Source organism: Oculina patagonica, chromosome 7, assembly GCF_052425735.1.
Source record: "Oculina patagonica isolate OP01 chromosome 7, crgOcupat, whole genome shotgun sequence".
In the NCBI taxonomy this organism is placed as follows: Eukaryota; Metazoa; Cnidaria; class Anthozoa; order Scleractinia; family Oculinidae; genus Oculina; species Oculina patagonica.
Window position 1 is genome coordinate 13,076,486 of NC_135764.1, and position 15,075 is coordinate 13,091,560.

Below are 15,075 nucleotides of genomic sequence, written 5' to 3' on the forward strand. Positions count from 1 at the left end.
AAGTATGCATAATAACACATCAGAGGCACTACACAGTCCTCGGGGTGCAGGGTGCGGGGTGTCCCACAGGGAGAAAAGAGAGCACCATTGTTCCTACTTGTTTGTTCACTGTGTATTGTTCCTGGTCTTTCAGGTTCACTCCCCTTTCATTGGTTCCTAGTCTTCCCTCGGGGCCCAGGAGTCCCCCCCCCTCCTTTCAGATCCTGTTCCCTCAGCAGCAGAGTTGACAGTCTGCACAGGAGATTAGTGCATGATAAGAAAATTCAGACTGCTTTTTTTGTTGGGCTAATGCAAGCCTAGAAAACTTTGCTCCCACTACACATACCCCACTTTGAGGTTGAGTGGATATAAATGTAAATATGTAACCCTGTTTAGTATTCCAATGGTTGCCGAGTGCTATGAACCTTGGTGGTTTTCCTTTGCAGAGTTGTCAAAAGATACCTTGATATTACCTTCTAGCTTTAATTTACATTTTATATTCACCTCTTCTAACTTGAGGTACATTGGATGGATCATACACTGGTGAAGAAGTTGCTTTAAAGATTCTGAAGAGTTGTCTTCGAAATCCATTAGGAGAAGAGACTGGCGCAAACTCCACACACGCTTTACATCAGAAACCTGCACATGTATGTCAAAGGCAGCCAGGTTACTTTCAGTTGCTAACCACACCACACTGTCATTTTGTGCTGACAAATTTGCATATTTTTAATTTCTAAGAAAATGTACACAATTATGTTTAGTAATGGTTGTCTGTCTATCTATCTACATGTATCTGTCTTCTTCTGTTGTCTGTCTGTCTACAGGTCTGCCAGTCTGTCGGTCTGTCTGTCTGTCTCTCTGTCTGTCTGTCTGTCTGTCTATCTGTCTACAGGTCAGTCAGTCTGTCCATCTGTCTGTCTGTCTTTTGAAATTACTCTCCAAGGATTACACAGAGAATCACACTTGACAAACTACCAATAATACTCCTGGTTTTAATATAAACCCATAACTGATAATTAAAAGTTACTTACATTTCCCCGGCTGAGGCTTCGGATTATGAGGTAAGGGAAGGTCTGCGTCACCAACTCGTCTTTTCCTTCCAACTCATTGAGAAACCTGCAATGGTGAAAAGTGGAATGATGGATAAGGCACAAAAGCTAGATCATTCTTCATGCATACAGTGTATACACATGTACCCACTGCATTACAAGTACAATGGTTTATTATCTGATGGTAAATGTTCATACAGTGTATGCAGCTATCCTGTTTGGGGATTTGGACTCCCCTCGCTTAAGGACGTTCGCGCGAAATCTTCCAACATTGCAATTTTTCTTAAAATTTCACCAGAGCTAGTTTATCAGTTACTTTTATCAGAAATGTAAAAAAAGTGGGGGTCACCGACTTCGTTCCCGAGATACGATAAGCGAAAGAGGGCGCGTATTTGGGTAAATTTTACTTTGTCACTCGATATGACCTAAGCGGCTTCGGGCGACAAAATATTTTAAATGAATTGATGTATGCTAACTTTCTTTGCCTAAATTTATTTCAGTGGGTCTATTGTACAAATATATTTCGCTTTTGAAGTCCCTTAAGGAAAATCTTGCCTTAAAGAATTGGATTTGCGAAAACTCGAGGCTGGAAAATGTGACTGATTTGGTCGCGCGCGAGGGGAGAAAATGAAAAAATAACAAACTTCCAACATTGGAATTTCGCTCATTTTTTGTCAATCAGTAGAGATTTATCAGTAAAAGTGGTATATCCCGAAAAAAGTGGGGGTCACCGACCGTTTAAGAGAGGAAACTGCAAGCGAAGTTAACGCAATGGCTACCCACCTTATATGTGTTTGGAAAGTTTTCTCAGCGCGCGCGCTCATGCATGACGTTGCGACATGAATTACGTGCGCAGTAAGGATGCGCATAAACAATTAGCGCGAACGTCCTTAAAACAAAATACCCTGTTACAAAACAGGTTCATGGAAATTTTGGCCTGTTCCAACTGAGTTCACAACATTGTTTTATAACTCCAATTTAAAGATGAATTCCAGTCCGTACTGCGCAATCTCGGCTGCAATGTTTATGTGAGCCCACCACGAAGCAATGTTTACAAGCAAAACTAAAAATTACGCGACAAACTTACCTTTTTCTTCATTGTTAACGCCAGATATCCTTGCAGAACAAATAATAACGAGTAGAAGAACCTTGACGCTATTTCAAACCGACGTTTCAGCTCATCGGAAATTCTTGAATAATGGCGGACTAAAAAACTTCATGTATGCTGTCATCGAAGTGTAATGTTTCAACGAATTCAAAACAAAAACGAAAACAAACCCCGAGTCTGCGCAGTACGGACTGGAAATCAGCTTTAAGCCCTAAAAGAGCAACAAAGAAGCAGTGGAGCAAGATGAGGAGAGAAAGAAGGAAGAAAAAATAGACACTTCTGAACAAGTCAAGAAAAAAAGTGTTGTGAGTGAGTTACAGCCGTGACATTGGTGTGAGCATTTTTAAAAATCTTGCTAATTATACAGCTATAATTAAAAGTAGTACACATTAATCTTGTAAACATCTGGACATACATGTTGTTGGGCTCATACATGTACTGTACATATGGTATGCGCATATCATCTGGTTTTTACTTACCAAAGTTCGCACAGCTGTGCAATATTGTTCTGCAAGGTTTCTGCACCTTCAGGAAGCGACATCAACAGACCTGTAATCCAATATCCAATACCAATGAAAGCATTAGAACCCTACAATTTGTTGTCTGTTCTCATGTAAAGTACTGTTACTACATATGTTAATCTTTCTAAGCATACAGGATCACACAGAACAGATCATCCATGATCTAAGGCTCTTGATGATTTTAAAATGGATGCACCATCATTACAGTTGAATCCTGGTAACTCAAACCCTCAATAACTCAAACTCCCGCTAACTCGAACCTTTTCCGATTCCCCTTCAGGTCAATTTCTTACTAATTTTACCCTTGATAACTCAAACTCCCAATATCTCGAACCACATGTACATGTAATATACTGGGAAACAAGCCCTCACACGAAAACGTACACTATGGCTTTTCCGTTCCTACACGGAAAACTGTGCAGGAGCCGTTCACCATCCGTTCCGAAAAAATTTGCATCCATGCGCACGGCTAAGGTCATCCGTTCCGAAAAAATTACATCCGTGCGCACGGCTAAGGTCATCCGTTCCGAAAAAATTTGCATCCGTGCGAGTGGCTTGAGTCAACCGTTCAGTAAAAAATTACATCCGTGCGAGCGGGAAGGGTCATCCGTTCAGAAAAAGCAACTTAACTTAATTTAAGTTTTACAAACCGTGAAGAATGGCAGCAGTCTCCAGCAAAGCTGATGAGGTGTGGGCAGACTTTTCAGGTGTGGCTAGAGCACACAGTGCCACTATAGTCACACCCTCCAGGAAGGATAGCAACACAGACCATTGCTAAGACAGAAAAAAAAAACAGTACTCAGATTGAACAGGTATTTTGATAAAAATTTATTAAGTCTACAGAGATTCTTGTGTTTTTAACACACATGCAACATTTTTAACCAGTTGAATTCAAACCTGTTATACATGTAACAGCTGCATAACACACATATTTGTAGCTCAAAACAATAAAGGGCTGTAAAACAAATTAAACAAATTTATAATATATGTTGGCCATATGTCACCTTGTTATACATGTACTTATGAGTTCACCGTTATGAAATGATAATAAAATGAAAAAGTTACTGGGAACTGAACTCTAATGTGTAAATTTAAAATCTAAATGACTGATCATGAGTAACAGCAACAACAACAAGTTTATTCAGTATATATTACCATTTTTATACATGGTGTTACAATAAACAACTACATGTATGTAATATGAATATAATTGAATGGTAATTAAGTATTTAAGACGGATTCCGCTAAAAGTTCGAGCAATGAGTGCGAAAATTAAGTACCAAAAATCTACTCCTTGCACAGCAACATTTTTGTATACTTTTTAAAAGATCTCATTGAAATTCATTTGTCTTAGTGACCCGCAATTAAATTCTAAAGCATTCTCGAGAAAATTAAAGTCAAACCTTGAAAAAATGTATAAAACACGCGCTATTTTGTTTTGAACTGGCGCGAAACGTCCGTTTTAACTGAAATAAAGACAACTTCAAATCCATTTTTCTCTCGCGGGGTCAGCTTGAGTGCTAAATTTTTGGCAAGTTTTTGTTAGCTGTACTAAAACTGTTGCCATGATAAGAGGTCTTTTTGGTAACTTTATTTTTGCCTGTATTGCTCAAAAATTGTGCGGAAACCATCTTAAATATTATTGTTTCTTTCATCTTTCAAAATGCTTAAAAAATAAAAGTAGCAGTTAGCCTGCTGATAATATGAATCAGTATTATTGAAAAGAAAACATACTTTATCATGGTAATTGTAATTTGTAAATAACATACTGGGTATTTCGTTCATTTTTCTCAAAATAATCATCAGAAAACAACAAACAAAGTGCCCATAATGAAAAGTAGGAAAGTAGGTGATTTACTGTTAATAATATTTAAACGCCTCACTACCGGTACTTTAGTTATGATCAGTTTATGCCCTTGGAAACAAAAGGCTGTTCAGTCACACTTTAATGCCTGTTGGTGATGATGTCAATGGGTGGGGGAGGGGGGGGGTACTGCAGATCAACCCTTCAAGTTTATATTTTTCCTTAGTGGCCATTTGGCCACGAACTGCTCAAGTTTGGTTGCTGGAAAAAACTTTAAGTCACCAAATTAAGCTCACGCTTTCAATCCTTTTTCTCAATTTTTGTGGCCAGTCTGGCAACTTCAGTTCCAATTTAGTCGCCAGCTCCAAAATTTTACTCGCCATGGCGACTAAAATGGTCTTAACTTGAAGGTTTGCAGATGCATTTTGTACAAATGAACTGTCAAACAATATTATATCCAAATCCTATTTAGTTTATCATTCAATTTAGTTACCGATAGTTCTTCATCCTCTGAGTCAACATTTTGCTGAGAAGCAACTGGATTTGTCAACAGCAGTCTGTGTGTCATATCACGGAGTCCGGACCAGAGTCTTTCGTGATCCTTTTTAGGCAAGGCCTGTAGCAGCTCTTCAACATCAAATGATTCATTCTTTGAGTTCTGTTGTAACATGTAAAAGGAAAGTAAAGATTTTTTTTTATAAGAGTAGAAAATATTAAGCTTTATGCAAATCGCAAAGCTTAATATACCTTATAATTTATGCAGTTAAATTTTACCTACCGGTATACTAGGTAAATAAGGTTACGGTATGGGTTGGAGTCATACATGTTTTAAAAATAGTATTTCAATCATCCAACGTTTCCTACGTGGCAAAGTGGATAAGGGGTTGGACAGCAAATCCAGAGGTTGAGAGTTCAAAATCCAGATAAGTGTAGGTTAATACTTAGTAGTACTTAGGAGAGGGGGGCGATAATAGCAGATAGTAGAGGAGGATTAGTAAGGATGGGGGGGCAGGAGGATGAGCGTCAAGGGAGGGGAAGTGCCCGGGGGGGGTACTCCCTATAATGGCCTATACGGGAGGCTCCGCCCGAAAGGGGTACCTTTTTCAGGCTTCAGGTATACAAAAGGGTAGGGATTTCACGAGTTTAGGTATATGAAAGGGTATGGAAATTTAGGTTTTTAAAAGGGCCTTTTATTAAAATATTTCGAACAGACGCAATTTATGCCTGTATTATTTTAAATAATTAAGCGCTGCATGAAAATGACAAGAAAAAGTCCTGTTTTAAGTCCACGCCACGTCTTTTAGGTATATGAAAGGGGTACCTTTTTTCAGTTAAAGGTATACGAAAGGGGTACAGTTTCTGTCAAAATGGTAAAAAAAAAGGGTAAGGGGTTAGAACTCGGGGCGGAGCCTCCCCGTATAAAATTTTTTTTGAGTCCCCCCCCCTGGGGGGAAGTGTTTTACTTTTTCTAATTATAGAAAAAAAAATAACTACATGTACCCGATAGTAAAACAAAAAATGAACTGAGATCAAAATTAACTGCAACGTACATATTTTTAACTAACTTTACAACAAAGAGCTGGCTGCTTAGCAGCCAGCTTGGTGCTAGGAGTCACATGTACGCATGCTCCGCTGAGACGTTCAGTTGCGTCCTGGTTTGGCATTTCATTCGTGTTTCTTAAACTTTAGTGCAACACTATGTAGTCTGGTATTTCATCTTCCTGTCCACCCCCTTTGCCTGTTTTGTTCCCGTATTTTCTCAATTAAACGCCCCCGGCGTTTATTTCAAACCTGGCTTGGTGAACCCGGCGTTTATTTGAAGCCGGCGTTTAATCGGGGCCCGGCGTTTATTGAGACAGGTCTGGAGAAGGACGTGCTTATGGCAATCTTGGCGTTGCCTATGACAGTCTGGGTGATTTCAAGCAGGCCATAGACCATTAACGGACTGCAACATTCTGACCAATGTCAGATTGATTTATTGTTGCCGATCTTCGAGAACAAGGAGCAGTTTGTCAAGGCGGGACGATTTTTCTCTTTGTTCTGCCCCATAAAACTGTCCCTCGGTATCCAAAGGTGATTATTTCCCAAAGGTACATTATTACGGATTGAATAGTTTATGTTGCAATCAAGATTTGTGACAAACCGAATATATTTACTTGTTAGCTTTACCTCAAATAAACGCCGGGACCTCGAACAAACGCCCCCGGCGTTTATTTAAAAACTAGCAATTTTGACCCGGCGTTTATACGAGGCCGACGTTTAACCGGGGTCCGGCGTTTAATCGAGAAAATACGGTATATTTCTTTCCCATATCCACTGTTTTTATGGGGGATAGGTGCCTGAATGACTTGCACATACAGGGGCATGTAGCTGAGTAACAGGGGTTGTCAGCCATGGAAGCAGTACTTTATCTAGGGGCTGGCTGGTTAGGTAAACCCAGTGGAGGCTTCTGAAATCACCCAGCCACCCAACTTCCACTTACAATTACTGTAGAATACCGGGCCATATATTTGCTTCACATTGAATTTGAATGGTTCCTTTTGTTTCTATGTGCTTCGTTCTAAAAAAACGTACAGTAAATAACTGGCCTCTGGTATTCTAAAATCGCTCCCGATGCACGCGGATCGATCCGCGAGAGTTCAGTCTTTTTAGAGTGAACTCTTACAATTGTTCGATCTCGTCAGGAACGGTTCAACATTGCATTTACCTGTAAAATGTAACATTTCTCGAGTTTGATTGAACTGAATTGAACTCAATACATGGATTCTAGCATTCCTGTTAATCAAGAACTAGTTAAAATAACGTCATTTCTAGCTAGAACTGTCATGTACGTAAGCTGGATCGACGCTACTGAGATCGACTTATCGACTTCTAGCATCACCAGTTTGCAATACTTTGCTTACGTGTTGCTCCATGAACCCAAGGAATGTTTGCGGGGAATCCTCCCCAACAGACTTCAGGAATTGTTCTCGAAGATTCATGGCGAAACGTGGAAGGTTTTCAGGTTTTACTATGGTTTTTCCACTGACATCAACACGAAAACAAGAAGATCGATTACCCTGTACTTTTCGCGCGCCCTTTTTCGATCATCGGATCACGTGATAGTTTAGTCTAGTTCCAGTCCACAACAATCATAAGCCTCCTCCTTCATGTCACTTATAAAGCACGAAACGCAACGTGAAGGCTTTTTGTTGAAAAATGGGAAAAATAAATAAAACAAATAAAAGCTATAATGCTCGAGTTGTTTTTCATCGAGACGGGAAAAGGGAAAAGCGAAATAAAACAATAAAAACGACATGTTTGAAGCAATTGTGAAGATGCAAATTTGATGGCGACACTACGTTACGCATAAACGACGCAATCACTAGATGAGACCCTTTTGACACAAAAACCAACATGGCGGCAAGGAAAAAGGACGGCGCTCCAGACTGGAAATACTTTGAATCGGCTGAAACCATCGCTCTTTTTGAGCCAGTCAAGCAGTACCTACTAAAAAACTGTAAAAAGGTAAATACTTCATGATTTGCGATGTCCGTAAGAAATACGATTCACTTATAATGGCACATATTTATTGTAGTTGCGAACACATGGCCTAATTGACAATTTGTTGATTGTGTTCTAAAATCTGTCGATATCACGTAACTTTTGTGCTCTTTTTCTTGCAGTATGTACAGGTGGAACCACCAACAAACAAAACTTTGGCCACGCTTACTGCACAGTTGTTACAATTTCAAGAAGTAAGTTGATCTTTTATAATAGCCTTCTTTCTGAGTTTCTGTAGAGTGGAACCCCGATATAACGATCTTCGATATAACGATATTCCCGATATAACGATGAATATGTTATGTCCCGGCAATAGTAAAATGTATGGGACGGAACCCCGATATAACGATTCCTCGATATAACGATATAATTTTACTGCCCCCTTGGCATATCGTTATATCGGGGTTCCACTGAGGTTCCACTGTATTTACAAAAGCTTTCAGTTTGTAGTGATCCGATTGCAAGTAAGTAATTAAACGGTTAATTTGATTACGGATTCCAAATGAACTATTGCATTTTTTCTGCGGACAAGTTAAATTTTTAGAAAAGTGCCAATTTAGAGTTGATAATAGTTGACAATTATTGTCAAATAATTACAGTAGCAATTGAATTTTAAAAGCTGATATTTCAACCAAAAGACGACGGCTTTACATTTATGTTTACTCAAAATAAACTCACCCAATGTTTTATCAGGCTCTTTGTGAACAAGTAGCGGTCATTCTCAGTTTATATACATGTATATATAAAACAACAGCAACAATAACAACAACAAATTAAATGAATGTGATGACCATGATTATGCTGTAACCATGAAAATGTTGTGGGTTAGTTTTACCATTGGTACAATTTGGTATTTTCCTTTATTTTATATTTATTATCACATTTTACCATGGACTCAGGAAGTACCAAATTGTTAGTAAAATTGAACCACAATATAAACATAGCCTTACGAAAAGTGGCAGACAACCAATCACACTGTAGGTTATATGATCAACATTTTGAAAGCTACAGTGACATATTTAAAGATGATAGTGTCAAAATACAAATAAGTCTTTTATCATCTCGTCTTTGGGTTTCATGCTTCAAAGGTTTTGCCATCGTATGTACCTAATAAATTCAGGGGTTTCATTAAGGGCCAGCCACCGACCAAATTGACTGCCCGTTAACACCACTTTGCCCGGCTGTTTTTAACATCTGAACTGACTACAGTTTACCAGAGGGTAGGGTCTTGCTAATATGTTGCCCAGGTGCAAAACCCTGATGCCCACCTGCTCAAACCCTAATGAATCCCTTGTAAATTAGATTAACAATTAAAATATATTATTAAATGGAGAATCAACAGTTACAGTGTGACATGGTTACTCCGGCTTGTTAATGACGGGGATGATTGAAGGTTTTTTTGGGTTTGAATTTTTCAATTAGGGATTTTTTTGGGTTGGAAAATTTGGCAAGTATTTTTTTGGGGGACTTGATTTAGATAGGGGATTTTTTAGGTATTAAAAACGAGCTAAAGTGCCTTGGTGCAGCCTTGGGGTATTTATGGTATGATGAATAAACAAAACAATCGTTCTTTGTGTTATGTTATTGCCCCTCCTGGCAATTTAGGGGTAATTTGACAAGGGATTTTTTGGGGGGTTAATTTTTGGTCCAGAGATTTTTTTGGGTAATGTCGGAAGACTTCGGGATTTTTTTGGGTCCTGAGTTTTACCTCCATTCGATCATCCCCGTCATTTACAAGTCGGAGTACCCCCCTGGGACTGTGACATGGGGGTGTTCATATCTTGAGCTGCGCTGGACTCACTATTGCTTACTGACAGAGGCTGTCAGCTCAACCCACATTAAAACATTCTCTCTCAAGGTCTCTATAAGGTGGGGTTAACTTTGTTCTAGCTTAGTCCTATTATTTATCACCGTTTAAACTGTTCTTCTTTTGCCTAGGATAACTTCGGAAAAGATGTCAGCAAGCAGGCCCTTTTGACAAAACTGCCTGTAAGTTGTTCAACATGAGTACCTTTTGAAAAAGATCCTTAAAACCAACTTCATGCAATAGTTTATTTTAAGAGCACCTGTGAGTACTTTGTATACTACAATACAAGGCTAGAGGTCAGGTGCAGCTACAGTCTGAGGGCATATATTGGTATATGTAATAGCTATGCATGTTGTAGGTCAGATCAAATTGGTTTTCAGGTTAAATCTGTTTTCAACCTGAAAGTGAAACTCTTTTAATCACTTTAAACAATTTGAATCCAGTACAAAGAATTCAAAATAAATCAATTCAAATTGTTGCGTTCGACGAAGGAGAACGCATACTATCGCGTCGTTTTTCCAAACTCAGTCACGTGGGTATCAGTCGTAAGCTGGGCCATTTCAAGATTTGGACGCCATCTTGGTGTGGCTGGCTGACACATGGCCTCGATCCCAAGCAGAACAATATGGCGTCAATTTTGGAATTGTTCAAATTTGTTTTGCTTGAAGAAATGGCTGAAACGTGTAGCCAAAGTTATAATAATACCGAAAATAATATGGAAAGCATAGCATGGTTTTATCCAGGGCGGTAGAGTTTTAGTCCACCACCGATCGTCAATAAAATAGTGGCCGTTCGTGGAAAGTTCCCAAAAGCTGTATGACGAGTATTTTTGTTTCTCGCTAACACAACAACAGCGGTGAAAAGATAACACTTGGCTTAGAGCTGGGAATCCATCAGTACTTTCGACTGTGCTTTCGTGTGTGCTTTCTTTGTTCCTTTGCCTTCGCTTATTTCGAATATTTTTCACAGTTTTCTCCAAGGTAAGTGAGGTTGTAACTAATTTATTCGAAGTATCAGTAGCAAAATATATAACTAAAGCTATAGCTAATTATCAGAAATTTGGAAAGCTGTGTAGTGGTTTGTTTTCTAGAAAACAGACGCTGCAATTCGCCCCGGTGACGACACGGAGTTGTGAAGATTCAACTTCTCTCTGCATACAGACTTGTGAGACTCTATAATTTACCAAATTCCCTTCGGCCACTAAGCATTGACAAGATGAATGCAGACTATTTCAAGTTAAATTCACCCCACCCTACCAAACGCACTCCCCTAATTTCCAATTACTACTAGTATCAATTAAACAGATGATTTGAAAACCAATTTTGGCCTCACAATATGTATACATTAGGTTATATAACATAAAATTCTTGAACTTGAATAGAATATACTGTATTTGTAGAGCACTCAACTCTGAGAGGAGCAGTGATTATAATGATCAAAAGTAGTAGGATTTCAATTCATCATTTTATTGTAACAACCCTGTTTCGTGAGATCAAAGGATAACGTTGATATTGCCTGATGAGTGTGGCAGGGTGTCAAGTTCCTATTTTTTCCTATTTTTTGGCCTGCCTCCTATTTTCTCCTATTTTTTCATGAAATTCCTATTTTTTCCTATTTTTTAGGGTTTTCTCAGGTACACAGAAACATTGTGAAATATTTGAAATGAAATTGTCAATAAAATTGATAAATTCTACATAAAACTGAAACTTTGTGTCAAAAAAGACCGCTTTGAAGCCTTTATGAGTGATTTTCTCCTGAAACTCGTGCCCAGACTTTCTCAGTGCTTTTGATAGCATGCAAGATAGTGAGGATACTCTGATGCGAGAGGAAGAAGTAGTAAAAGCAGACTTGAAAGCGGCTGATGAACTAATGATGCCCTTTCAGCAACAGCTGTCAACAAACAAACTGTTAATGTAGCCACAATGATGCTTGACACTGCTAAGGCCAAGCGAGACCAAGCAATGCAAAGCTTGGAGAAAATAGGACAAAAGAGAAAACTGTTGACTGACAAACAGCACAGACTGTTAGAAAAGGCCATGTCCTCAACAGCAAATGCTGCCAAAAACGAGAGCAAAGCTAAGGTTACCCAATCTGCTAAAAGAGCCAAAACAGTATAGTGTTGGACTTTTTGATTGTTGATTTTTCAAAGTCGTGGTTGGCTTTTATTGTAAGAAAGACATACATTTGGTGAAAGTGAACATTATATTGTTTCGGTTTGTAAAAAAATTTATTTAGCTTTTCATTCTCACAGTTTTAAAGGTCTAATGACTTAAAGTAAAGGCATCTTGTGAAGTATCTTATGAAATTTGGAATCTGGTAATTGTTGTAGGATGAGTTGTGCTTGGTAACATTTGTTTATACGGCAATACATTGTGGATGTATGCCATTGTGCCTGTTAAATATTAAAGCGTTGGGTTGTGAAACAAAGTTGCTGTTGGGAGTGTTAAGAGGATAGAACTCAAAGAAATCCTCCTATTTTTTCCTATTTTGGGGTGAGAATTCCTATTTATTTCCTATTTTTTGGACATTGTCATTCCTATTTTCCTATTTTCTAAGTGCCATTTGTCACTTGACACCCTGGTGTGGTCATCCTTTGGTTATATAACATACATACATAGGTCCTCAGATAGGATGCTAGTCAAGCATTAATTTGCTAAAACCCATTTTTACACCTGCATGGAGAGAGGCACTATGACAGCAAAGTGTCTTGCCTTAGTTGCCTAAGAACACAACGCAATGAACCAAGCCTGGGCTAAACCCCACGGCCCGGTTGCATAAAAATACTTAAGATTACGGGCGATTTTCTGCAACAGCTCTCTGCGTTCTGGTGAATGTTTTCAAAGCATTTTGGTTTTTCCAGTGCTCTTTAGTACATTTTCTCCCGATTTATCCTTATAAGCAGGGTAGAAAACCCCTCAGAGCACAGGGAATGGCTGCAGAAAATCTCACGTAATCTTAAGTATTTTTATGCAACCGGGCCCAGACCACTTGATCCAGAGTGACAAAAATACCTTACTGCAACCATTGACATGCACTTTGCATTGCAGATGAAGATGTTTATGGATTATTCTACTGGTGGAAGCCTTTGTGTTATTCTGGCAAACGTATTCAAAACAAAGATGGAGCAAGGATGGTAATAGATGTAACACTGTAGTTTGTTTTCATTGTTGTTTGTTACTCTTTTAGCTTATTTGTACACCTAGTGTTGTATTATGTACAGTCAAACCTCACTAATATGAATACCAAAGAAGCAGAGTTAAGTATAAATATATTATTAAACTATTATCATGGACATCTCCATAAGAAATGGTTACCTTATTGTTACTTATTTTCGCGGGCACTTAATTTCGCGAAAATGGAACAGGAATATTTCGCGAGTCTTAATTTTCGCGATTTGGCCAAAAATACGTAATTAGCATAAAAAATACAATAGAAATCGGTTAGAATTAATTTTCGCGGGTCTTTAATTTCGCGATTTTTTGAAACAAAAAGTCCCGCGAAAATAAGTAACAATAAGGTAGATTGCACATTTATTTATTTTTTGGTTTGTTTGTAATGAATAGAAATTAGAGGTTTATTACAATAATTTTTTTTCTGAGGGAAGCCTGTATTAGCAAGTTAAGACCATTTTAGTTACCACTGACAGCAACTAAAATTTTGGAGCTGGCAACTAATTAATGGGAACCGAAGTCGCCAGCCTGGCCACTAAAATGGAGAAGAAGGATTGAAAGTGTGAGCTTAATTAAGCCAAGTTATAATTATTCAGTGGTGACCAAACTTGAGCAGTCGATGGCCAAATGGCCACTAAAGAAAAAAATAAACTTGATAGGTTAATAACTAATGTTGTTTAGCTGGCAGTGTTTCCCAAACAGTGGACACTCTCTCTGGCTACTTCATGGTCACATGCATATGTCATCAAATATTAAAACTGTTTTTCCTGCCAAAGGATCGATGGATGTCAATAGAAAGCTGCCATGCCTGAAACACTGAAAAGGGGTGTAAACTTACAGTTAATTATTACATCCTACATTCAAACCTTTCTTTTTGTTTCTCAGGAGAAGATTTGACTTTCAGTCTCCTTCACGTATGGATAGGAATGTTGAACTTTTCTTGAACATCGAAAAAGCATTGAAAGAGGTACAAATCAGTTTTTTTGTCAGTTTTATTCCATTATTGAACCAAGTAACTAATGAATTCTCTACTTCTTTTGTTCTTTTTATAATTAAGCACTCAGATTCTTGTAAATTCTTATTTTTCAACAAATGTTCTAATACCAAAGTTGTAATAATAGACCATTTAGGCTACGTATTCTCGTTATTGGACTGGAAATAGTTTGCAATGGAGGCTAATGCAGATGAATATCATTAAAAAGAGCGTCAAGTCATTCGCATTTGAAAAGATTACCCGCTTCAGCCTCTATTGCTAGCTAGTTCCAGTGCAATACCAAGAATACGTAGCCTAAATGGTCTATTATGTACAAGTGCATTCACAGTACAGTGTACTTGCAAATGTAAGTAAACAATGATACTAGAAGCTGGTGCAAAGAAAAAATTAATCAGTTCATACTTATTTTTAGAAAATCTTTGCTCAGTGGATTCAGTGGATAGGGACAGGGGGTGGGAGCCCAGGAGAAAAGTGAAGGGGGGGGGGGGGGTACCAAAAAAGCTTTTTTGCAGTGTGCTGGGGGAGAAAGCAGGATTCCCAATGTGGCAGCAACTGAGAGAAAACGAGTAAAATTTTGCAGCCTTTGTTATATTTGGCAATATACATGTACATGTAGATCATTATGGGATAAAGAGGAGAGAACCCAGGGGCTACAGAAAGGGACAGAAGGTGGGTAGTTACTAGTGCAGGGTACGGGAAGCGGGAGTAAAAGGCATGGGAGGCGGGAAGTTCAGACCTCCTATCCCCTTCCACGACTTCAGCCATGTAAATTAATTAATGATATGTGCATCATTTTCTGAAGGCAAAAGTGATGGCTCTTCCACAAGTTTTTATAACACCAGAGATTGATCCAAGGCTTGCAGTCAAGTTGAAGGATATTGTAAAGAGACATAATGTAAGAGTTTGTGTTCTGCTTTGTTTTGTTGTTCTAAGTGGTGGTGGTGTTGTTGTTGTTGTTTTTTTTTTTTTTTTTGTACTCCTATAATTTTATTTGCAATCTAAGGCCTGAGCCAAACATCGAACTTTGCATGAGTCAAACCTAATGCAAATGACCAAATTAAAACAATTCAGGTTTTGCTCATTTGCGTAAGGTTCGTCTC

At 38.5% G+C, this 15,075-nt stretch overlaps 2 protein-coding genes across 3 annotated transcripts in view; one reads left to right on the plus strand and one right to left on the minus strand.

The window, feature by feature from the left end:
- LOC144661242 (condensin-2 complex subunit G2-like) overlaps positions 1 to 7,538 on the minus strand; it is a 43,104-nt gene extending 35,566 nt beyond the window's left edge. Inside the window, exons 1-6 of the mRNA XM_078521940.1 lie at positions 7,365 to 7,538; positions 4,955 to 5,119; positions 3,308 to 3,431; positions 2,616 to 2,685; positions 1,011 to 1,095; positions 484 to 618 (exon numbers count right to left, since the gene is read on the minus strand). Coding sequence (XP_078378066.1) covers positions 484 to 618; positions 1,011 to 1,095; positions 2,616 to 2,685; positions 3,308 to 3,431; positions 4,955 to 5,119; positions 7,365 to 7,442 — 657 coding nt within the window. The 5' untranslated portion in view covers positions 7,443 to 7,538. The remainder of the gene's footprint in view (positions 1 to 483; positions 619 to 1,010; positions 1,096 to 2,615; positions 2,686 to 3,307; positions 3,432 to 4,954; positions 5,120 to 7,364) is intronic.
- Positions 7,539 to 7,825: 287 nt separating this feature from the next.
- Positions 7,826 to 15,075, plus strand: part of LOC144661243 (SWI/SNF complex subunit SMARCC2-like) — a 38,612-nt gene continuing 31,362 nt past the window's right edge. For both annotated transcript variants that reach the window (XM_078521941.1, XM_078521942.1), the window contains exons 1-6: positions 7,826 to 7,968; positions 8,127 to 8,198; positions 9,943 to 9,993; positions 12,859 to 12,944; positions 13,867 to 13,948; positions 14,778 to 14,870. In XM_078521941.1, the coding sequence (XP_078378067.1) occupies positions 7,858 to 7,968; positions 8,127 to 8,198; positions 9,943 to 9,993; positions 12,859 to 12,944; positions 13,867 to 13,948; positions 14,778 to 14,870 (495 nt within the window). In that variant the 5' untranslated portion in view covers positions 7,826 to 7,857. The remainder of the gene's footprint in view (positions 7,969 to 8,126; positions 8,199 to 9,942; positions 9,994 to 12,858; positions 12,945 to 13,866; positions 13,949 to 14,777; positions 14,871 to 15,075) is intronic.